The sequence below is a fragment of the Gekko japonicus genome, unplaced genomic scaffold (assembly GCF_001447785.1).
Source record: "Gekko japonicus isolate JY-2015 unplaced genomic scaffold, Gekko_japonicus_V1.1 scaffold1123, whole genome shotgun sequence".
NCBI classification, from domain to species: Eukaryota; Metazoa; Chordata; class Lepidosauria; order Squamata; family Gekkonidae; genus Gekko; species Gekko japonicus.
The window spans coordinates 465,489-490,295 of NW_015165858.1; the positions used below are offsets into that span (position 1 = coordinate 465,489).

A 24,807-nucleotide genomic window follows, 5' to 3' on the forward strand; every position below is an offset into this window, starting at 1 on the left:
CACTCTAGGGTACGCTAATTTCACATGAAGCGACAACAGCGACAGTGTACAGGCCTGATCCATAGCACTCTGAGTGTATACCGCAGGATCATGGTCTTCAACTTTTCTAAACCTAAGAGCTACCTTTAGTTCTTGATGACTCTGCAAGCATGTGACATGGTCATGTGATGGGAAGAGGGAGGGCCACTGAGACCTTGACTGGCTGGGGTCAAGGCACCACAATTAGAAGCACAGGTTGCAGACCAAGAGATCCAGAGACAGAAAATACAAGCTGAGTATCACGAAGTATACCATGAGTAAAGAACAAAGAATCACAATGGAAAGGTCCTCTTTGTCTGTCCCATCAATCAAAGAAAGCTCATCTGGTGAGTATATGAGAGAGGGCCTTTTCAGTGGCAGCCCCGTGATTATGGAATCACCTCCCCAGGGAAGTGCACCTGGCCTCCTCCATTCCTGATCCTTAGGAGGCAGCTGAAGAGTTTTATTCATAAGGTATTTGATCAGTTCTTCTTCCTACTGGCAGTTTTAAATTGCTGATTTTAATTAGTGGTTGTAATGTATTTTATGGTAAATAAATAAATAAAATGGAGGTGGCCTCGCCCCCTCACATCCTGCTGCTCCTGCTTTCTGTGTGTGCCCAGAAAGGCAGGAAGTGTGATGATCTTGCTCTCCACGCATGTGTACTTGGCAGCATATCTTTCCATAAAGAAAGGGAGGGGGGAAGGCAGAACAACAGTGTCTTATGGCCCAGCATGGACTCTGTGACCCACAGGCTGAAGACTCTGTGACCCACAGACCTAGAACACTTCCTGGAACCATCTGTAAACACAGGGGCTCTACTGCAGAAATACAGGGATTTCTCAGCAGATGCTGTACTTTCAAACCTAGAAAGTTTGCAAGTCATTGTACTATGTCTATAAATATCACCTTGTTTCTTATTCGCACAACAAAAAAATTCTCTGCACAAACAAAAAACCAGCACACCAAGGAGGAGGCTAGGCTAAACCTGTATCTGCACGTTAGACTTTTATCTCACCCAGGTCTAATAAATCAAGTCTTCATGCAAAATAATTTCAACAAAGTACTTTGCCACATTAGGCACCGTCCATAAGCACATTGAGTCAAATGATTTATATCCTAGTTTCGAAGCATACATTAGCTCACACAATTCACATCATTGTGTGCTTCAGCAAAGGAACCCTGGCATTACACTACACATCTTTGGATATATTCCACGTATACAGATTTCCACTTCCCATGGTGGCCACCTGTACATTCACACCACGTGATGAATGCAAACAGTGTATAGAAGGCCACGTTAGTGTACATCTTCATTCAAATGCACCTTTGGCGTACAACCTCTGACAAAAAAAAAAGCAGCATTACCCAAAGGCCAAGAAATGAAGTTGGGCCACACCTGCAATGTTGGAAAAACCCATTCCTATCAGTTGTTTCGGACTTCCATGACGGTGGCAGCACTTTTCAGACTCCACAGTCACACTGATTGCTGCTTACTGTATTCTCAGATTGCCCAGCACATACATTATACTCGACCAAGTGGTCCATATCTGAGCGTGGGAGGAGCTAATCTCTTGGACAAAAGAGGAGCCATGTGTGAACAGCATTTCTTAATGTATCTTACTTGACATATCCTGATAGACAGCCAAGACACACATACTGTCATGTCTAATATTTACTTTGGATTTTTCAGCTAGGTTCACACTCTCAATATAGTCTGGTCTCGCACCTAATACTAAATAGATGTAAACAATATTCCAAACAAACATGCATTCTGCTTTCTTCGGAACATCTGTTAACATTTGAGCTCCTATACTCCTTTTCCCATAGCTTGCTTCTTCCAACTACAGCTACAGTTGTTAAATTATCTATTGGAGAGGGGACAACAGTATTCTACTCCTTCCCTTATTGGGCAACGTAGATGAGCTCTACTTAAAGGCCATGGGTATAATACACTGACGCTTTCATTATACACAAGGAAATAAAGAGTTTGCAATCCAGGAGCCAGTCAGTCAGCTGTAATTACACTATTGTCTCACACTATCATCTCAGCAATTAAAGAACACACACATTCATCAAAAGTCTTTTCAATAAAAGTGATTCACGTGTTTAGCTGAAAATCAGTGAAAGAGGAGACTGAATGATTTATTTGTACAATGAGTTAACAAGCTCCTTGACAAGGAGCTTTTTCCTAGCCACAGGTGATGGGAGGGCCAAAGGACCATTCCCATATGCTAAGTTGAACTAAGTGCAAAACAAAGTCTGAGGCCAGTGGCACCTTTAAGACTAACAAAGTTCTATTCAAGGGACAAGCTTTCGTGTCCATCCACACTTCTTCAGATACTGTATCTGAAGCAACAGAACAAAGTTAGAGTCCAGTGGCACCTTTAAGACCAACAAAGTTATATTCAAGGTATAAGATTTCGAGTGCACGCACACTTCTTCAGATACAATGAAATGGAAGTTACCAGTCCATACATATAGGTAGAGGGTGAACAGTAAATTAGCATACAACATAATGAAGATGTTTAACAGATTCAAGGGCCAAACAGGAATAACAAGTTTAGTGTATATGGTTATCATTTGTTTGGGCTTAATTCCAGAGAAAAACATAGTTTAGGAAATAAATATATCAAAATTGGAGTTTGATGGGCTGATGCACTCTTCTCCTGTTTGGTCCTTGGTCTTAAAGGTACCACTGAACTCAAACTTTGTTTTGCTGCTTCAGACCAACATGGCTACCCACCTGAATCTAGTAAGTGATAAGGCACATTCAAAACATTTCATCACTTAAACTCAAGACATTTTAACACTATAATGAAAAGGGTGCATATGTTTCATCTGTATATTTGTTAGAAGAAAGAATCCATTGTTTGATATTTCTATAAAGCATTGCTAATATTAATTGCAACTCAAACAGCTGCACCAATTCGAAAGAGAGGTTAAGAAGAAGAAGAAGAGAAGAAGAGATTGGATTTATACCCCGCCCTTCACTTGGAGTCTCAGAGCGGCTTACAAACTCCTTTCCCTTCCCCACAACAGACACCCTGTGAGGTGGGTGGGGCTGAGAGAACTCTGACACAAACTGCTCTTTTTCAAGGACAGCTGTGCTGGAGCTTGTGACTGACCCAAGGTCACATCAGCAGGTGCAAGTGGAGGAGTGGGGAATCAAACCCGGTTAGAGTCCGCACACTTAACCACTACACCAAACTGGCTCTCTTAAACAGCTACCATATGAGAAAGTACATTTTGCCACTGTGTCTGACAAGAAGCAACAACTGATCTCAGCTCCCTGGGGCCTGCAAAGTGGGAATGTGCTGCATACCCACATACATAGGTCAAAAAGTAATGTGTTAAGTACAACAAATTGTAAAGGTCATGGATAGCAGGCTTGGCCAAAGGAGACCCAGATTGTGGTCATACAGCTGATTTCAGTGGAGATTTATTTGCAAGTAAGTTTGCTTGTAACTCAGATAATGATGTTCTCAGCCTACAGATATTGTGAGAAGGAATTACAAAGCAAATTGCAGACTAAATAAGGAGTCAACACTGTGGAAAAGGAAGACAAATATTAAATGACAGTAGTTATACATGCATCACAGGATGTTTTTAGACATAGATTTGTTGTACATTTTTAAAGCTTATCCTTCATCACTTAGTATATTTCTACACATGTTCCGGACAAAAACAATGGGCTTTCTCTTTATGGACAATGTTTCTAGAGCAATGTTTCTCCAAGCATGCACATGCACACCACTCTACAGAAAACAAGCAATTTTAAAAAGCATTGAACAAAAGCATCTTTCAGTATCATCACGAGACTCCTCCTGAAACCTTCCTGAAACAGCAAGGCCTGTTCAAAATGGATGAACATCTTACTGTCTTAACCTACAGCTAGTCGTAGTAGTAGTACATACACAATCTAGTTCGGGCGGAAAATGCAGCACACGATGACGATTCATTCCAACGACTGTTTGGGTTTGCGAGGACCACAGCAGCTAGCAGACCATCCAACCCTCCAAAAAACCCAAACCCCATAAGAGTCAGCTTGATACCCCTTCCCAGGCTCCTCCGACCTCGCTAAAAGCCGAGGGTTGCTCCTGTCCCTGAAAAACGGATGCCCTCAAGTTTCTGCATCGCACAAAAAAAAACAGCGCCTCGACAACACCGCGAGCAGAAAAGCCACCCTGTCAGAGACTCCCTCTTCTGTTGTCATCCGCGGCACCCGCGTTTCCAGCAAAGGCCGTCCTGATGACACCGCAGCACCTGGATCGCCCCTTTCCCCCACACGCACAGAAATGGAGCCACCCGGACCCGAGGGAACCGAAGACGTGCCGTCGCCGCCGTCCCCAGCCTCCCGCGGGGACAGCTCCAGGCTAAACAGGAAAGGCCGCCTCTCCTGTCAGTCCCAGCCCAGGGTGGGAGACCTCTGCCGGTCACCTGCCCTCTCCCCCCGCCCCGGCCGCCGCTCGGGGTTCGCCTGCGGGTCTGCATACCGCAGAGAGCCGACACTTCCCCCGCCGCGGGCGGCAAGCCGGAGGGTTGCCTGGGACCCAGCGAGAGGGGGGGAGGAGGAGGAGGGGGGAGAGCCCTTTTGCAAGCGAGCTGGCTTACCTCGCGGCGGCTGTGGGGTCCAGGTGAGCCCCGCTCTGCTTCACCGAGCCCTGCAGACCATGCCGGGCAGAGGCCGACCTGCCCTCCCGCCTTCGGCCCGGGGAGCCACTGCAGCCCCTCCCTCCCGCTGCGGCTGCTGCTCCTGCTGCTCCCCACACCCCAAAGCAGCTCCCACAGCCGCCGCAGCCCCGGCACCCGAACGCGCAGCCACTCCGCCGGCTATGACGCCACAAACCGCTCCGGCTCCTCCTCCGGCTCCCGCGCTTCGGCGGCTCGGCCCCCTGCAGGACAGCTGCCGCCACTGCAGGCCCCTCCCCAGCCCCAATCGCGCCGATGGGACTTCGAGGGAAAGGTGCGTCCACGGGCCAGATGCAGAAGGGCGCGGCTCAGCCCTCCAAATGGGGACCATATATATCCAAGTTTGTTCCTGTTTGGTCCTTGAATCTGTTCAACATCTTCATTGTGCTGTATACTAACTTAGTGCTCACCTATAGGTATAGAATGGGAACTTCCATTTCGTTGTATCTGAAGAAGTAAGGGCGCGGCTCAGCCCTCCAAATGGGGACCATATATATCCAAGTTTGTTGTTCCTGTTTGGTCCTTGAATCTGTTCAACATCTTCATTGTGCTGTATGCTAATTTAGTGCTCACCCTCTACCTATAGGTATAGAATGGGAAATTCCATTTCGTTGTATCTGAAGAAGTGTGCTTGGACAGGAACGCTTATATACCTTGAATACAACCTTGTTGGTCTTAAAGGTGTCACTGGACTCGGACTTCATTCTGCTGCTTCAGACCAACACGGCTACCCACCTGAACAATAGTATCCCTATCGTCTTTCTTGCGCATCTTCCCTTAGATAGGGTGGGGAAATGATTTGTCACACTATACCTCACTTATTCAGGGTGGGCTCTGAATTCACAAGGAGTTCCTCAGCTCTGTTATTTCCTTGCACACATAGTTGCAAGCATTTTTATCACTTCTTCCCCATCCTCTAGTTAGAAGGGCATTGAAAAATAGAAATCAAGTTTCAGATAAGAACTCTTCTTCACAAACGCAGTACTGTTAACACATGTCACACTTGGCCTTCTCTTGGGATGAGTTAGCTTCTCCTTTACACCTAGGTGGGCGCAGGCAGATGATTTGGTGATTCTTTTTGTACTTACCTGTGAGTCTATGTTAAGGCCCGGAAAGAAACTGAAAGCCTTCTTCAGATTAAAAGATTGACAGTGAAATCCTAAACACAAGTACAGTCTAAAGCCATTGAAGTCAATGTACTTAGAAGGGTGTAACTTAGCTTTAAAAAGTTTCCAGCACTGATGCCATGAAACAGTAATACCTCATACTCCATTAAAAACAAACAAGCAGAAATTCTTAACACGGATGTTCTGCAGTATCTGCCACCAAGAAAAACATTTTCAACTTTATTCCCTTCTTGCAAAGGTCAAAGGATCAAGGCTCCATCACAATCTCATGTATAGAATAGGAATGTGAGAAGTTGTTTGGCAAGGTACTTCCACTGAGACAATGCGTGTTAAGAATTACACATTTATAGATCCATCACTAACAAAATTGGCAACCAATTTGTTTTGAAAGAATTATAATCCTTTTGTTTTTTATCATTTTGATCTCATTGAGCAAAGGCTTGCCTTCGGGGAAATCTTTAGGTAAATCAATGCAATATGAACGATACTTCAGTCCAAGTAGGAGACTGGCCTATATAGATGCAAACAAAAAATCCTTAACAATTCTGTGCTGTTATTTTATTAAAACATACCCCTTTCTTATTTCTAATAAGTAAGAATACAAACCAGCCATGCAAGGCTGCAGTCTGGTACATTAATCTGGAAGCAAAGCTGTACTGAGCACAATGGAATTTACAAGTAAAAAGGCATAAACATTTACAAGTAAACACATATTTACTGGAAGGAAGTCCAGTTGAACTCAATGTGAATTACATTTGAACAGGGCTCTTTTTGTTGAAAAAGCCCAGCAGGAACTCATTAGCATAATAGGCCACACCCAACAGTAAAACTCATTAGCATATTAGGCCACACCCTGACCACACCACTCATTAGCACATTAGGCCACACCCCCATGTTACCAGAAGTGTGGTCATCCAGCCACACCCACCTTTCCCTTCTTATTCTGTTTACCTTGTTTGTGGTCAAAACCCAGGGCTTTTTTTTGTAGCAGGGACTCCTTTGCATGTTAGGCCACACACCCCTAATGTAGCCAATCCTAATGAGTTCCTGCTGTTGGGTGTGGCCTATTATAATGAGTTCCTGCTGGGCGTGGCCAACTCAGGAGCCGTTTCTGTGCGTTCCTGCCCAAAAATAGCCCTGCATTTGAATAGTCATGCATTGGACCTGTCTGCACATCACTACAGATCTGTTCTAGACTATACTTTTTCAAACCAAGAAATTGGAACTATGAACCTCCATGGAACTTTATCTTGGGTAATGATATAATTAGAAATCTTTTTAAAGAACACATTATGAAACCAAACTTAAAAAGACATACCTGGAGTAAATAGGTACTTGTGATTAAAAACATAGGCTAATGAATGGTTTAAACGAATGCAAGCTGTAATAAAACACAACTACCTCTAAGTCAACTGGAAATAAAGGTAAGCTCAGACTGTACATGTTTATGTAGTGGAAAAACTATAATACCAGCTCTCTCTTTTACTGTCTTAAGTACAGATGCAATCCTATGCAAATTTACCTGGGAGTAAATCCTATTGAATGAAGTGGATTTTATTCTTGAGTAACCACTCCTAAGATTGCACTGAACGTCTCTTAACATTAGGGTACACAGGAGAGCTTCAGTTCTGCTGCCTGGCCTGTGAAATAACTTTGATGAAAAGTTTACATTTACACATACTATCCTAAATAAAATTCAGTCTCCAATAATTGCTACCAGTATATCCTTAGACCGCTATAAAACCCTTGCTTGTTACTGAGGCAGAGCTAACAAATTCTCTTCGAACCACCACCAGACAGAATGAAAAATCACTACATCTAATAGCCAAAGTCTGTTCCTTAAGTACATAGCTAAACTTGTAGGGCAGGGACAGCCAAGGCTACCATGTAGGGCTCTACCAACTTGATGCTATCCCCAAGGTTCACAGAAAAATCTAAAATGGTCTTCAGTAAAGCACTATAGAACTTAATTCTAATTCCTAACCCTCTTATTATCAATGGATTTGAGAATTTCACTCAGATTCCTAACTTTAACTATCACAACCGTATTCAAAAAGTCTGGGGTACTGCAAAATTATAAGAATTTGTATGATTAAGAGATGGATTATTTAAAAAGCATACTTTTCTAACAGCTGGAAATCTTTTTATGAATTGTGGGGGGGCATGACATGACTTATCCTATTATGTCTTAATTTTATATTAAATAGGACGATGGAGTTGAATAAATAGTTAAGACAGTGATTAGTTGGGAAACTGTTATACCAATAGACTTTAAACATGCAGTTGTAATGCTTCAATTATTGTTTATTTTTAATCTTTCTTGAGGGTGAGTTGTCTTGTAATGAAGATAACATGATCAATATTGTATTCTAAATTGCACATTTTTGTTTTGAAAATATTTTTAAAGGAATTTCACTGTGATGTCAAAAATAAAAAAAATACTGTGTCCAAAGATCAGCCAGCACCATGAACAGCTGTAGCAACCACAATGCCACCAGAAGGCGCAGGGCCTCAGAGGCAGAGACAACCAGGACAAAGAGCAATTGAGGGGGGACTAGGGGGCAAAATCAGATTCCTCATTCCAATGAGCTATTGCAGGCAGTAGTCCCCAAGGCTGTCAGCAAATAAGAAAGTCTAGATCAGAGATATCCAATTTCTGTATTCTATTGGGACTTACTCTGTAGTCCCATCTGTGGACAGTATGACATGAAGGTCAGAATTCTGTTATCTTTGTCTTCAACAGAAACTATATGATCAGTGTTGTTGTTTTTTTGTTTTTTTTAAAGACAGATTCTTAAGACTAACAAATTATGACAAGAGCTGCATTTATATTAATTTCTGTTCCAAGCAAAAAATTACCTAAAAGGACTTACCATAAAATTAAAAAATTAAAAACAATAGGAGGCCTGGGACTATTTCATTAGGTACGTGAACATAATGTTCAGGAAACTTACTTTGCCACGTTTTGAAAAACCCTAAATCCCTTTTTGCAAACTCTTGTTACTGCTCAATGAATAAACTGGACCCCACAAATGAGGGTTCAAACCTCAACTCAGTTGTCATATTTATTTATTTAATTTATACTCCGCCCTCCCCACCAAGGCAGGCTCAGGGCAGCTTACAACAGCTCATAAAACACAGTTAAATAAAATTAAAAACCAATCATTGATATAAATTACTTAAAATAACAATCATTTAAAACATAAACACATAAAATGCTGGCACATACTCAAGCAACAGGAGCGTCAGTTCTTATAACATAATTTAGGTGACTGTTGGATGTCAATATTTTCACACCAGCCCAGTTCTCATTTATTATGCAGCGAGCACAGGCTGGGAACCACGATGGTGGGACACACGTTACAGACTGGAAAGCCTGGGAAGCTAGGGCACAAGGACACTCCTCAATGTGTAGTACAGCTCCTTAATCAAACACATGGTGGAAGAGCTCCATCTTGCAGGCCCTGCGGAACTGTGGAAGATCCCACAGGGCCCTGATCTCTTCCGGAAGCTCATTCCACCAGGACAGAATTGCTACAAAGAAGGCCCTGGTTGCTGCCAGTCGGACGTCCCTAGGGCCTGGGAGGGCCAGCCGATGTTGTGCCCCAGAATGCAGTGCTCTCTGGGGAACATGTGGGGAAAGGCAGCCCCTCAGGTATGCCGGATCCTGACCATATAGGACTTTAAAGGTTAAAATCATATGGCCTTCAGTAGGCATTCTCTCTCAGCCTTAGTTCTCTGGGTTGTTGTGACCTACCTCATGAGTTAGATAAAGAATAAGCTAATGTATGAATTACAGTGAACATGAATATAGTTAATAGAATAAGGAAATAATGCCAGGGCACAAGAAGGGCATTTCACCTGTTCAAGATTGGACAATGGCTACTCACTCTATCATAGCCACTGTACCTGAAGATAATTATTCCAGTCAAGCTGTAGTTGCGCACAACAGTTAGGGGCCTTGGATGAGCATGTGCATGCCCTTCTGTATAAGACACACACAGCCAGCTTAACAGGATCTGGTTAAGCACGGTAATTGAGTTGCCATACCAATCCCTTCCAGGATTGAAGTGCCTCTTTCAGGAGCACAAACTACCTCATAACTTCAGCATCCCAGCAGAAGACTGTTAAACAACTAGGGACTCCTAACACTTGTAGCCCCGAGGTGCTACCTTACACTTGGGGTAGCCCCAACAGTGGGGCACCCCACTTCTGACCTGGACCCACAAACCCAGGCTAAAGAGGACACTCTTGACCTGTGTCAAAGAGCTAGCCAAAGCTCAGCAAAGGGTTTCTGTCAAAGGTTGCACAAGGTGTCCTCAAGGGCAATCTCCACTCTCGCCCTCCACCCAGCAAAGGTATGCATAGTAGGTATCTGCATTTCTAAAGCCATTCAGTGGACATCTTGCGAACCTTCTGTGTCTCCATACCCTCATGTATCCCCCCTTACTGTAATACCTATACCTGTGTAGAAGCCTTTTGTCTCAACAAGTGGCCTTCCCGTCCCCTCCCACAGGTACCAAAACCAAAAATGATTAAATCATTAACAAATTCTTCCTGACAACTATCAGATACCCATTTCCCCCTTTTGTCTAAGCCTGGGAACCCATTCAACCTACCTTGGCAGGACCATCAGTGGTCATCAAACTTATTCAATCTGCCCAGGTAGGACCATCAACAGCCATTACACCCATCAAGTTCTAGCCTGGGAGACCGCCCCCCCCCCATTTCCTATAAAGAGAGCAAGCCCCACTGCAGTGTGCACTGTGAGAGCATCCATTATTGAGTACACCCCCAAAGTCTCTTCTTTGGGCCTCCTTGTACTTAGTGTGGAATGCTGGCCATTTGCACTATCCTCTTCACAGCTGTCTACACATCTGGACAGGTAGTATAACCCCTATAACTAATCCTAAGCATCTCTATCATCACCTTTTAATTCTTAGTTCTGGATTGTGTGTACATTTTGATTGCTTAGAGTGATTGTATGTAGGGAGATTTTCTAATAAATCTATTGAAAACTCTATAAATCTGGAGTCTTCCTACTGAACTGGACCTTGGTATACAAAGACATGTGATCCCTTGTACCCCTCTGACCTCCTCGGTCTCATAGCTAATTTCCCCCAACATCGAGACAGGTCATTTGTGGTAACACACTGCATGACTGGAGTGGAAGAACCCATCCAAACATCAAGCTCCAAAAAGAAAATAACTTCAGGACAATGCAATTCAACTGACGGCCATTATAGTACTCATGGAGAAATATTTTATTAAGAAGTTATGACCACCACCACAAATTTGTATTGGTTAAAGCAGCTAACCAGTTATACTCTAGAATTTGCCCTCTAGCCAAGTCTAACTTAGACACTGTAGATGGATAAGCTTGATTATTTGAACAAAAATGGGAACATTAAAACATCCATCACCATCACCAATAATATTGTGATTTTAGTGTTCCAGATAGTCAGCATGTTCAGTCATTCAGTGCTTAAACAGCAGTCGTTTGCATGGAAATGAAGCCATTTGGGAAAAGCTGATAACCTAATTGGTCAGTCTTTTAATGTTGAGGTATCAGTGCATCCAAGGTTGTTCATGCTTGCTGTTTCTTAATGAGTGACTTCAGTATCCCTTTCTTCCTCTGAATCTTGCTCTGTTATCCAACTTTAAGAATAAATAAATAATCAAGTTAGAATGACTGCATTCCTGTACAACAACTTCCAGTTTTTAAGTACAGGGGCCTTATAAAAAAATAACTTTATCTGTATTATGACAAATAGGGTAGTATCTAGATTAGATTTCTTGAAAGAATTCCAAAGAGGCTTTTACCTCCTTTCCCAAGCTCAAGACAGTTTACAAAACAGTAATAAAACATTAAAGTGTCATCAACATAAATAACATAACAGACCCATCACCCAGTAGCAATGATCTGGAGCACCCGGGTACAACTTGCTTTCAGTGGATCTGGCCAGTTAAAACCCTCATGTCTCCTCCCCTGCTTTATTTGCCAGCATGCAGGCATGTCCACAGGTAGATGCTGCATTACAAGGACCCAGGAAGAAGATCAGCAGACTCACAGGACGTACATGTTGCTGAATGATTACTTCAGGTGGCAAGTGAGAAATCAAATGTTTAAGCGCTCTTCATAAAGGGTTCTTAGCTCAGAACATCGGGAATTTTTTCCTGTAGGATAGCATATTGTCAAAGGACCGGTCAACTGATTCCCCTATTATGTTGGTATGGAAGCCGCCCTGAGCCTGCTTTGCAGGGAGGGCGGGGTATAAATCTGATAAATAAATAAATATGTGACCAGTCAAATATTCCACTAAACAAAAAATGCCACAGTGCAAGTTTAATCTTTGTTATTTCCTCATGATAGCAGTTGTTAGAACAGAGTGGAGTGAGGGCTGTTTGCCATGGAGCTTTGCAGAAGGCAAGAGCAGACCCAGCAGCATCGCAAAGCTTCTCCTACTGGCCACCTGCTGTAACTGTAAGCATCTCCAAACCATTCTTTTTGCTTTTCAGCAGGTGCCCCTACGTTGCTTTATTTCGGTTTCAATTTTTTTCTTTCTTTTTTTGAATTTGTAACTGTGAGCTGCTTTTGATATTCCAGGATAAAAACCCAGAGAAACTTTATCCCACATTGTTAACAGTTGTAATAATTCATTAGGTTAATGTCACAGTTTTACAATAACAGAACTTACTTTTGTTATTAAAATAAATATTAAGCTTGTTGGTGATTATACTCTCTTTGGCTGTTTTTAGTAATATTAATGCTTTAAAAATATTGGATTAGGTAATCGACAAAATATTTTTGACTGGTTAAATGTCAGGAGGAACTGTCAAATATTTGGTTCCTCCATCTGCAACATTAAGCGGTACACAGCACAGCCCTAAGCAGTGTTACACCTTTCTAAACCCACTAAAGTCAATGGGCTTGGAACATATGAAGAGCCCCGCTGGATCAGACCAGTGGTTCAACTAGTCCAGTATTCGGTCTCACACACTGGCCAACCAGTTCCTCTGGAGGACCAACAACTGCGCACAGAGGCTGAGACTTTCCCCTAATGCTGCCTCCAGACTCTGGGATTCAGAGGTTTAGTGCCTCTGAATGTGGAGGTTCCCCTCAGCCACCATGGCTAGTAGCCACTGATAGATCTAGCCTCCATGAATCTATCCAATCCCCTTTTAAAGCTGTGTATTCTTGTGGCCATCACTCTAGCAGTGAATTTCACATTTTAATCACTCGCTGGGTAAAGAAGTATTTCCTTAGATCTGTCCTAAATCTACCGCTCATCAGTTTCACTGGATGCTCTCAAGTTCTTGTATTTTGGTAGAGGCAGAAAAAATTCTCTTGGTCAACTCTCTCCATCCCAAGCATAATTTTATTGACCTCTATCATGTCCCCCCCCCTTAGTCATCTCTTTTCTAAACTGAAGAATCCCAGACTCTTCAGCCTTTCCTCATAAGGAAGGTGCCCCAAAACCCTAATCATATTGGTTGCCCTCCTCTGTACTTTTTCCACATCCGTGATGTCTTTTTTGAGATATGGTGACCAGAACTCTACGCAGTACTCCAAATGAGGCCGAACCATCAATCTATACAGGGGCAGTATAATATTGACTATTTTCAATCCCTTTCCTAACACAGAGTTAGCATTTTTCCACTGCTGCAGCACACTGGGTTGACACTTCCATTACGCTATCCACTATGACCCCAAGATCTTTTTCTCTCTCTGTCTCAGCAAGTTCAGGCCCCATTTCGCCTATACTTGAAGTTGGGATTTTGTTATCCCAATGTGCATCATTTTACACTTAGAAGCATGTAACTCTGTTTAGGATGGCCCTCTCAGTCTAGCAACAGCATGTAGCTCCACTGACAATGCATTTCAGGGCCCATAATTAATTAGTTTATTTCTCTCCAGCAGCTACTGAATTACAACCAGTTACATCAGTGCAGATGATGCAAAGGTCATATAGAGAAAGAAATGGGTTCATGATGCACTGTGGATTGGTAAATATATTACATGTAAAGACGTAAATATAATCTAGATATCTTATATTGTTTTTATCCATTCTTTTGCCTGTATCCTATTTTTAAAAATAACACCTTCCTTGTCCCAGGTATCACAATGAACAAAGTTTATGGTAGCTCCTAAAGTACTATATTTTTAAAAACCTACCACAAGTAACCCACAATTAGTACAGACAGAATATCAGCTTGACATAAAACAATTATAATAGCATGTAACATTAGCATGTAATTATAAAAGCATGTAACACTAAGCCACACTGGCACCAAGCAGCCAGACCATTAGAAAGGATTCAAAGAAACATAGAGCTGGAAGGAACCCCAAGGCTCATCTAGCCCAACCCCCTGCACAATGGTGGAAAATTCAGTTACCCACCCCTACTGATCCCTGCTCCATGACCAGAAGATTTTTAAAAACCTCCAGAATCCCTGGGCCAATCTAGCCTGGAGGAAAATTCCTTCCTTACCCCAAAGTGGTGATCAACATTACCATGGGCATATAAGAAAGGGCCACAAAAGCCAAGCACTGGCTTATCTCTTCTTGCCCTCCCACTCTAAATCTGCCTAAATTCATACTGAGTCATTGAATCAGCATTGTTGTCAGAAGGCCATCTAGCCTCTGCTGTAAAATCTTCAAAGAACAAGAGCACACCAACTCCCGAGGAAGCCTGTTCCACTGAGGAATCACGCTGTCAGGAAGTTCTTCCTAATGTTTAGCCAATTTTTAAAAGAAATTTCAACCTGTTGGTTCTGATCCAACCTTCTGGGGCAACAAAAAAACTCTGCTGCATTCTCTATATGACAGCCCCTCATTTATTTGAAGATGGCTATCATACCACCTCAAGGCTAAACATACTCAGCTCTTCAACCTTTCCTCATAGGACTTGGTCTCCAGACCCCACACCATCTTTGTCGCCCTCCTCTGTCCATGTCCCATCTTGTCAACATCCTTCTTAAACTGTGGTACCCAAAACTGAACATCGTATTCCAAGTGAGGTCTAACCAGAAGACAGTGATACTATCACTTTGTGTTATCTGGACACTATACTTCTGCTGACACAGCTCAAAATCACATTTGCTTTTGTAGCTACTACATCACACTGCTGACTCATGCTCAATGTACAATCTACTAAGATCCTTAGATCCCTTTTGCATGTACTACTGCCAATACAAGTCTCCCTATCTTATAATTATGCATTCAATTTGTCTATTATTTCAATACTACTGTGTAACTGTTAAGCTCTGTGCACCTGTAGAATAAAACTGTTGCCAGGGCAGAATCTCAAGGAAGGCTCTTCAAAAGGACTCAGTACATCTTGATAACCAGCATTCTGTTTCCCTGTCATACTCTAATGAGATCAAAACAATTCCCCAGAAATGGAGCTGGCGCTGAATGGTTCCCATACAATATATCAGCTGAGATGGGAAGAATCCCCTTCATTGTTTAAAAGGGATCACCAATGTCTGGGACAGGAATGCTTGATATCCTCCCACAAGAATGGTTTACAATCTGGACCACCACTGGACATTAATGGAACAAAATGGCTGCCCCCAAGGTTTGCTCCCAGATCTTAGAATCTATTCCCAGCTCAAAGAGCCTGGATGGCCTCATTTCCATTGACAAGGGTGGCACAAATAACCCCCCAATCTCAAGGGTCCCTACAACATACAGGTCCTTCCGTTACCACTCCCACCCATCATGACAACACATACCTTCCTACAACATCTTCTTAATAATATATTCATTTTTAACAATTAAAACCATTCTATTCCAAAAATTCAGAAAAGCAATTACACTGTACAAATACCACAATGCTTCGTCTGAACATACTCAACTGAATATTATGGATTCAAAAGGCAAAAAAGTTTAAGATCTTTCATTAATATTACATGCTCCTTTGATTCATTTTACATTATGAATAAACTTTCTTCATCTGAGTTGTATACATTTTGAGATTATGCCTATTTGTCACAGAAAGCTTTCTCCACCTTTTATGTAACTTTTGGTGCCCTGGAGGCAACAGGTTGGATTCAAAGCTACTTTTCCATGAACTGAAGGAGTCTTTCCATGGCTGAAAGTTGCCTGCCTATGAATGGAAAGACATCTTTAGATCCAAACCTGCAGTTTGCATTCATTAGTATTATTTATACATACAACAAATATTTCTAAGATTTAACAAAACCAAAATACCATCTGTCCCATAATATTTCATTGGTTTGTTGTTGTTGTTGTTGTTAAAGGGAATAATTTACAGTAGAATCTTGCTACTCACCATTGACCTTTTGCATTCAAAAAATGAAACCAGTAAACCACTGCAGTTTCCTTCCTTCAAACACTGCTTGATGCTTTTCTTTTCCTGTCATAAAAATACAGTAAAGTAAGCAGCCAACATATTTATTCAGCAGGCAAGGAAATTATTTCACAAGCATGCTCTTTTCAGAAAGGCTGTATTTGATACCATAGTCTCTGAAAGAAAAACAGTTTATAAATGCTACAGAGTAAGCACCAGGCAAACAGACAAGACAGAAAAGTATTTACTTCCAGTTGTAAAAAATAATTTCTAATGTCAACTCTTAATCACATCCCCTAGTGAAATAATATCTTATTATATGCATGCCAGAAAAGCATTTTAAGGTTGACCGTTTTGTTACTCTAGTGTACGGTGAGAGCCTTCTTATTGCGATGTTGCAAAATGAAGACTTCATCCCGTGCTCTGCAATTAGCCCTCTTATAGCTTGCTCCCCATGTTCACTTACTCAGAATGAAGCTGCAATTGAACACACACTTGTTCGGGGGCAAGCCCTACTAGAGTCCATAGGAATTATATTTTAGCTCGCAATCAGGATATGGGCCTATAATCCTAAATGCAACTACCAATTATTAATTCCCAGGTAGTTTAACGTGAAAATTCTGAGTACACGACCATACCCAAAAACGTTCCACTGAGTTCAATGGGATTCACTCCCAAGTATCCTAACATCACAGGCACAGGAAACCTGCCACGGTCAAGATTTAGCACCCCCTCCCATAGGCGTGTTGTCTAAATGACCTCTTAAATGTCATCTTCTCCGCCCGCTTCCCCCACCTGGACGACGCAGAAACTCTCGAGCAGGCAAAACCTCAGGTCTTCCCGAATGCCAGCGCAAGGGCGCTCGTCCTTCTCTTTATCTTCGTAATACTTGGGCATCGCGGCCGCTGACTTTCAACTTCCCTTCCTTCTGTATCGCTCAGCTACCCACTACCGCTCTATGCAGCGTCGAGGATAGGCGATCCCCCCCACCTTCCCACAGCCAAGCCAGCTGCCATGTTCCAACAACCCCGGGACTAAACACCGTACACCGACGTCATCATCACGCGCAGAGGGGCTTACCCACCATGCACCGCTCTGGCACAGTCCTGTCAATGCACCTGCGCAATGCTGCGCTTTTACCGGAAGTTGGGGGAAAGGGGAAACGCTGCTCAGCTGTTGTGAGCTGGCAACGGCGATCGGAGCGGCGCCGAGGAAAGGTCCCTCCTGTAGACGCGCCCCTTCCTCCTCTGAGCGAGGGAAGACCGGAGCCGAAGGGGCGGGGGACAGGGCGCCTCAGCGGTGCGTGGGTGGAAGTGGGCGGAACGTCCCGCGAGTTCTGTGCTCGGCGGTTCTAGAATGGTGAGAATCCTCTCGCAGCTCCGCCCCGAAACACCTCCTTACCCGGCCCGTGAATTGCACTTCTTCTCCCCCACGCCACCTGCGGGGTCACTACTGCTCTGCTTCCTCCGTGAGCAGGCGGTTTGTTGTTCGGGGGGGGGGGGGGGGGGGGTGTCGGCTTGTGAGGCTTTATGATTTATTGAGAAAATCTGTATGGGGGCTCTCCAGTAAAACTGTAAACTGTAAAGCCATAAAATGGGGTCGCGAAGAGTCGGACTCGACTGTGCGGCTGAGCAACAACGAAGCCGTAAAACCGCCAGCGTGAAAACAAGCTGTAACAACCGTGGGTTGCAATCCCATGTGCCGTGCTTTAGGAGTAAGCCTCCTTGAATCCGGTGGGGCTGACCTGTGCAAGAACGGGCTTAAGTTCAGCCCCCTCCTGTTGGCAATCAGCTTGGCTTTGCCAAAAAATTAAAAAAGGCCCTTGCTGGATATTTGCTCATGGTATGGATGAGTGGGCATTTTCGCAAGGCAGGGTTTGTTAGGCCTCTCTTCACCTGTGCATTTTGAACGCTGTAGGTAAAACAGTTCTGCAAGATAAGAATCCATTTCTGCTTCTCACTCCTCAGATTGCCTTTATTAATATGTTGTTTGCCTTTCACCATTTCCCTTTCACTGCAGCTTGCTAGTGTGATTCTACAACAGTCTATGTGGTTGGGCTTAGGCCTACCTTAGTGGCATTCTGTCCCTAGTGGTCTTGGAAAAGGAGCAGAGGATCACGAAATCCAGTGTTGAGTAGTGGTTAGACTGTTGGCCTAGAATCTGAGAGATCCTAATGGAAGCTTGCTGGCTAACCTTGTGCTGGTCCCACACACTCAGCCTAACCTGCCTCCACTGGACTCAAACTTTGTTTTACAGAGTTGTTGTGAGGATAACATGGCAGAGAGGAGAATGGGTCTGCACTGGGGAGAAAGGCAGGGTAGAAATGAAGTTAAATAAATGTACGAGGGGACATTCTTTGCCTCTTAATTCTTCAGCATTTCATATTTTTATTCTTGGTTGCCTTTATGTGGTGGTGAATGTTGGCACTTTAGGACTGCACCAAGTCCTTACTTGTTCTATCAAAGGCAGTAAATTTGTATCTCTAAAATCTTGTGTGGCTATGTTACCGCAGGTGCATAATTTATGAACAGCAGAGGATGGTGTTGCCATTCCTCATCACTTCCACTTTAAAGGCAGAGGTCTGCCTAGTTAAGAAGCCAAAGTATATAAAAGAAAAGCAAACCTATGTTATATTAGTCAAACAAGCATCTGATATTGGCAGAAACTAGTGGGCACTTGTCATTTGGCAGCTGTTGCTAGTGGCATTTGAAATAGACTTGGCTACAGTAGAGCAAAGTTGACAGGTTGCAGTCCTAGGCACTCTTACACTCCTGTCTTTAAACATAATTGTTGAGATATCTAGATTACAGTACCTTTTTATCCCAGGTATTCTTATATTTACAGCCTTAGCTGAAAGTTTTACTGCAACCCTAGAGGTCTTCATCCATGCCCTTTCTACTCACATGCGTCATCCCCTCCCTGCCATCCCACTGACTGCAGCCCTCCCTTGCTCTCTGTTGGCCTTTTGTAGCTAGAAGAGGGTGGTTTTAAGTCCAGTGTGCAGTCCATTCAGTACTATGTCAAGTTCTCATTTCTGTTGGCCTCCATCCCACTCCTGATTATGAAAGATTAAGAACTCTCTGAGATGAGGCCGATAGCTATGGTGGGGCTACTTGGGGCTCTACCCCCTTCCTTAAAGGGCCAGCCCCACAAGACTTCCAGTGTTTGGCAGGGAGGGAAGAGAACTGAAGAAGGCTCTGCTCGGGCAAAAGCATCTTTGTACCTTCTTTCTTTCTCTCTCCGCTTTTCTTCTGCCGGAGCTACACAGGAGGCAGCAGGAAGAAAAGCAGTCTTGTGCCCCCGTCCCCTCCAAAGAAAAAACCAATGAGGGCAGTGGCTTGGGAAGGCTTGCTGGAGCGGGAGGTAAAGAGAGACACTTCCAATTCCCGGGGAGAGAAACTGAAGTGGGATTGGCAAATAATGGCAGCCCCACCAGGAAAAAAATTTGCCCCACAAGCCACAAAATCCTGGCTCTAGGCCTTTCTGAGACTAGAGAAGTGATGAGCACAGGAATGGTTCTGTGCATGGTTCAGTTTTGTCTTCTCTAGGAGTGCAGGTGCTGCATGCCACTTGGATGTTCAGTTGGGTCACGAACTTTGTAGTGGCATCCCAAGCATATATGGTTAATGGCAGTTTTCAGTCATGAAGTCTTGGCTCAGAAGGTTAAGATAATTAGACCATACAATTACATTATATTGTTTTCAGGAGGGTTTTTAAAAAGAGGTGGCATCACATGGCAAAGTTCTATGATTTTATGCATTGTTATTTGGTCACAAGCTCAACTAAATGAAATTACTTTAAAGTAAGCATGTTTAAGGCTGGGTTCTTCAAAGGGACCTCAGGTCTTCTCAGTTAGCTTCGTTGCACAGGTAATTAAACTGACACACATCTTGCTCCTTGCCAATTATAAACTTAATGGTTTAGTTCTGTACAGAATTACTTTGATCTAAGCACAGTGAAATCAGTGGGCTTAGACTGAAGATTGAACTGTACGTGTGATAGTTGCTCCTGTGCAGCTGGGGTTTTTTTTTAAGTCTCAACTTTAAAATTATATTTCTGTTCTCTTTTCATTTAGCAAAATGTTGCCTACCACATCAGTTAATTCCCGAAGTCAAGGCAATGGAGCTTTAAACTCCAGGGATGCGGCTAGGCACTCAGCGGGGGCAAAACGCTACAAATACTTGAGAAGACTCTTCCACTTTCAACAGATGGATTTTGAGTTTGCTGTGTGGCAGATGCTGTATCTCTTCACTTCGCCACAGAGGGTTTATAGGAACTTTCATTACAGGAAACAAACAAAAGACCAGTGGGCAAGAGATGACCCTGCTTTTCTTGTATTGCTAAGTATCTGGCTGTGTGGTAGGTATCTGGGAACTTAGTTCCATAAACTTTAACACTGTTGAACATCTGTATTAAGCCACTAAATGAAATCCTCTAGAGCTTTGGGAAGGGGTGCTATCAGTGTGTTGATGACACTTAGGTATACATCTCTTTAACAAAGCATCCGGATGTGGCTTTGTACAAAATCAGTGCCTGGATCCTTAGGGTGGATAAGGGTAAATAACCTAAAGGTGAATGCAGACAAAGCAAAGCTTGATAGCGGTAGGGAAATCTGATTCTCTGGAAGGGACTGTCTTACTTGTCTTGGGTGATGACTGTTGTGTTCCCATCTGAGCATATGAAGTATTTTGGAGTGTTCCTGGAGCTGCCCTTGCTTTTACAGAAGCAAGTTGGTCCTGGCTGCAAGAAATACTTCCTTCTGTTTACATCTAACTACTCAGTTACCTGAGCCCTGGTAATCTAATGCTTCTTTAGCTTCCAGTTTGGCTTACTATCACACACTCTGTGCTTGGGTATGTTTTGCCAAAGGCAAGAGTGTTCTAAGGGGGTTGAATGGTCAAAGAAGCTCACAGAAACAAGTGATTTGCAGTATGAGTGGGCTTTTTTAAAAAACAGAACAGTCTCTTATATCCTTTTTGGTTTCCGGGGGCTTCCTACAGTAGCAGCTGTGTCTCTGGTGGAGACTGCTTGCTACCCCTTCCTTTTTTAAACTGTTAGGTGCAGGCCCCCCCCCCCAAGCCTAGCAACACCTGATCTGCTGAGTCATGCCAGCTTGGGGCTAATGCCTGCACCTGGCGTTCCCTTAACCCATTATTGGGAGGGCTGAATGACTAGGAGGAATAATCCTGTGGCTACTTGCAGCTCTGGAACCAGTTGTCAGTATGCTGAAGCCAGAATAAGGTCACCTGACCCCACCATTCCATAATCCTCCTCAGGCCTTCTTCCACATTGGCCCCACAGGGTGTCCTTGAAAACAACTTGGATGTTTCTGATGGTAAATCGTATAGCCACACACCTCTTGGTTGGGTTTCTTTTCTTCAGCACTATGCAACCATGACTTCCCTGGCTCACCTTTTTGAAATGAGAGTAAAGGTTCTTAACATGTTTTACACTTGCTCACGTCTTACACAAAAACTCATTACGGGCCACAAATACCCTGTTTCCCTGAAAATAAGACCTACCCAAAAAATAAGCCCTAGCAGGATTTCTATGCATTTGTGGTATAAGCCCTAGTGTGTCTTCTTGAGAAAAAATAAATATAAGACAGTGTCTTATTTTCGGGGAAACACGGTAGCCCATTTCTTGCTATGTGTATATATGTAGTGAATATGATCCACTTAAGTCAAGTCTCACATGACCAAAGTTTTACAGATTTAATGGGTTCTAGTAACAAAGTGAATCTTCAAAAACATGTGCAGATTTGTCATGGTGCTCCATGAACCAATACATTATTAAAGGATTGCAAGGTACCAGTAGTGTGACTTCCTAGAAACTACACGCTATTGTACATTCAGGATCAATGGTGTGAGAGCAGAGCATTGACTGGAGTGTCTCTTAAGTACTGAACAAGGCAAAATAGTTTTTAGATGGTGAAAGCATATTATCAAGAACATGTCTTCCACTAATCTCTTAAAAAATTGAACAGCATTTGATGGTAGGGCACTATGTGTGCCAAGAACTAATCATGTATCTGTTTCTTGTCTTTCTCCTTCAGTATCCACGATAGGATTTGGCTTTGTATTGGACATGGGATTTGTTGAAATGATTAAACTACTGCTTTGGGTTGTGTTTATAGACTGTGTGGGAGTTGGCCTCCTAATTGCAACTTTAATGTGGTAAGTCTCTCTGAATGAAAGGGATGTGGCATCTGTTTGGATTTTCTGGAATATGGTGTGATGGTTACAAGATAAGCAAGATTCTGGGGGCTGCAGCACTAAGCATGCACACTTATGAATATACACCATCGAAATCAGTGTATACATAGGGTTATGATGTGCAGAAGTTTTTTGCGGGGATAGGAAGCATATTTCAAGATGTGGATGAGAAAATTATACATTTCCCAGACACAGGCTGTTGGAAAAAACTATTTCCTGCATCCTGTTTCCAGTAATGGGACAGGAGAGTTTTCATTCTTGTCCTGTATTTGCTGTAATGTAACCTTGTGTGTACCACAGACTCCCAAGCCGTTTCTTCCTAACTGTTATGTTGTAATAGAAACTTGCATGCTGTTTCTGTGATCTACAGACATGTTGGCAAATGTTTTAATTTAGGAAGTAATATTAGCAGCAAAAGTCTGGTTGTTGATAGAAGTTACTTTCCATCTTTGGCAGCTGCATTCAGAAGCCCATCCTGATACTTGAGCTGGTACCTATGATAACAGCGCTATGTGGGATAGATATCAGGCACCTCAGGCGTTCAGAATACTTGATTTACATTCTCAGTTATCCTCAGTTACATACAAGGTCTTTCATTGTGGATCTCTGAGCAAAAAAAATACATTTGACTTTGATACGAGTACTGCAGACTTAAGGTGAATGGAAATTTAAAGATAACTTTCTATGTGTCACTCATGATGCAGCCAACATGTTTTTTGAGAATTTCTCAATTCTTGGAAGTGGGGGGGGGGGATAGTGGGTAGCATAGGGGCTGCAGAAGACAGGTGGAATTAGGTAGGATCTGTTCTGGTACTGGAATTTCATTTGTGCCTCTTAAGATCCAGCTGTCTGCATTCGGTACAAAAAAGAGTTATGCTGCATTATATTAAAATTGCCTAGGTTGTAGTATGTGGTTGTTGGTTTTTTATCCCCTTTTTTCCTTCTTTCTTACAGGTTTATCTCAAATAAGTATTTGGTAAAACACCAAAGCAGAGATTGTGATGTGGAGTGGGGATATGCCTTTGATGTTCATTTGAATGCTTTCTATCCTCTTCTAGTCATCTTGCATTTCATACAGCTGTTTTTCATTAATTGTAAGTAAATCTTGCCCACCCTTATCTGAAGCCGTTTTCATGCTAACTACTGACAGGACTCAACTGTTGTTTTCTCTTGCAGATGTAATTGTATTGAATTCATTTATTGGATATTTCGTTGGAAATACTTTGTGGCTGATTGCCATTGGCTATTACATCTATGTGACATTTCTAGGCTATAGTGGTAAGTAACAATTAAAGCCTTCATCACTTTAGTAATATGAGGGACTGCTCATTTCAGGAGTCCCTCCTAATACTCCTCTTGGAGCTATTCAGTGTATGTAATTTAGAAGATGTGAAAATGCTGGGCAAAAGGCTGCATTTAGTAGTATGTAGTATAATTAGTGTAATGTGCATAAAACATGACCACATATAATGCTAAAGATTTATGACTTTAGCTAAATGAGTGTAGTCAGGGGTCTTGTTGTAGAAAAAGAGCTGTCGGAGCTCATTAGCATAACTCATTAGCATAACTTATTTGCATATGCCACGCCCCCTGACATCACTGGAAGTGACAGAAGGCCACACCCCCTGACATCACCGGAAGTGTGTCAGAAGGCCCGGCTACTTACCCTCCTGCTTCATCCTCATTCCCAAACGGAATGAGGATCGAAGCAGAGGGCGGGGTAAAGAAGGGGGCGGGGCTTCACCACGTGACCGCCCCGCCCCCTAGAGATTCTCTTCCGGAGCTCCGTACCTGAGAGCTCCCCCCCGACTAGAGCCCTGAGTGTAGTTAATATCTGATTACGATCTAGAAGCAGTTCAAGTTTCCACTCATTCATAGGAAGTTCACTGGGTTTAGGTCAGTTGTTCTCATCCATACCTACCTCACTGGATCGTTGGTGGGATAAAGGGGAAAGATACAAGCTGTAGAAGAAGCAAATGGATGGGTTTCCTCATCCGCCGTTTTTAGACATCAGCATCAGTGAAAATACAGGCTGCCTTGCATTCTGACCTTGAAGCTCTTCTTCTTTCAGCATTGCCATTCTTGAAGAATACTGTCATTCTCTTATATCCATTTGCACTTCTTCTGCTGCTCTACTTGGTTTCATTAGCAATGGGATGGAACTTCACACAAGCACTTTGTTCTTTCTACAAGTATAGAGTGAAATAAAAGTGGACTCTAACAAAATGGGTTGCTTGTTCTTGCCTTGTTGTGGCAGTCTCAGAATAGGTAAGAGTAAGACACTCTTGTAAATTTCTGTAAATACATACTCTTCACTGTAGATCAGTGTGTAAAGTTTTTGGTTTTCTAAAAATTTATTTACAGCTGCAGATTTATTGTAATTCTGTATTCTTCTGCAGTATCTTCCTAATGGAAAATTTCACTGTACATTTCTGTAAT

General features: G+C 42.9%; 3 protein-coding genes across 5 annotated transcripts in view; 1 reads left to right on the forward strand and 2 right to left on the reverse strand.

Moving 5' to 3' along the window:
* INPP4A (inositol polyphosphate-4-phosphatase type I A) overlaps window positions 1-4,820 on the reverse strand; it is a 135,949-nt gene extending 131,129 nt beyond the window's left edge. For all 3 annotated transcript variants that reach the window (XM_015411201.1, XM_015411200.1, XM_015411199.1), the window contains exon 1: window positions 4,633-4,820. The gene's annotated coding sequence lies outside the window, so the exon portion shown is untranslated. The remainder of the gene's footprint in view (window positions 1-4,632) is intronic.
* A 4,682-nt stretch (window positions 4,821-9,502) lies between these two features.
* On the reverse strand, window positions 9,503-17,179 carry LOC107110413 (cytochrome c oxidase assembly factor 5). Its single transcript, XM_015411194.1, has 3 exons — window positions 16,949-17,179; window positions 16,136-16,219; window positions 9,503-11,495 (listed from the first exon to the last, which is right to left on the reverse strand). Exons 1-3 carry the CDS (start codon window positions 17,048-17,050, stop codon window positions 11,454-11,456), a joined length of 228 nt encoding a protein of 75 aa, XP_015266680.1. The 5' UTR covers window positions 17,051-17,179; the 3' UTR covers window positions 9,503-11,453.
* Window positions 17,180-17,308: 129 nt separating this feature from the next.
* Window positions 17,309-24,729, forward strand: UNC50 (unc-50 homolog (C. elegans)). The gene is made up of 6 exons (XM_015411196.1): window positions 17,309-17,512; window positions 20,229-20,512; window positions 22,209-22,329; window positions 23,323-23,462; window positions 23,545-23,646; window positions 24,440-24,729. Exons 2-6 carry the CDS (start codon window positions 20,233-20,235, stop codon window positions 24,574-24,576), a joined length of 780 nt encoding a protein of 259 aa, XP_015266682.1. The 5' UTR covers window positions 17,309-17,512; window positions 20,229-20,232; the 3' UTR covers window positions 24,577-24,729.
* Window positions 24,730-24,807: the final 78 nt, after the last annotated feature.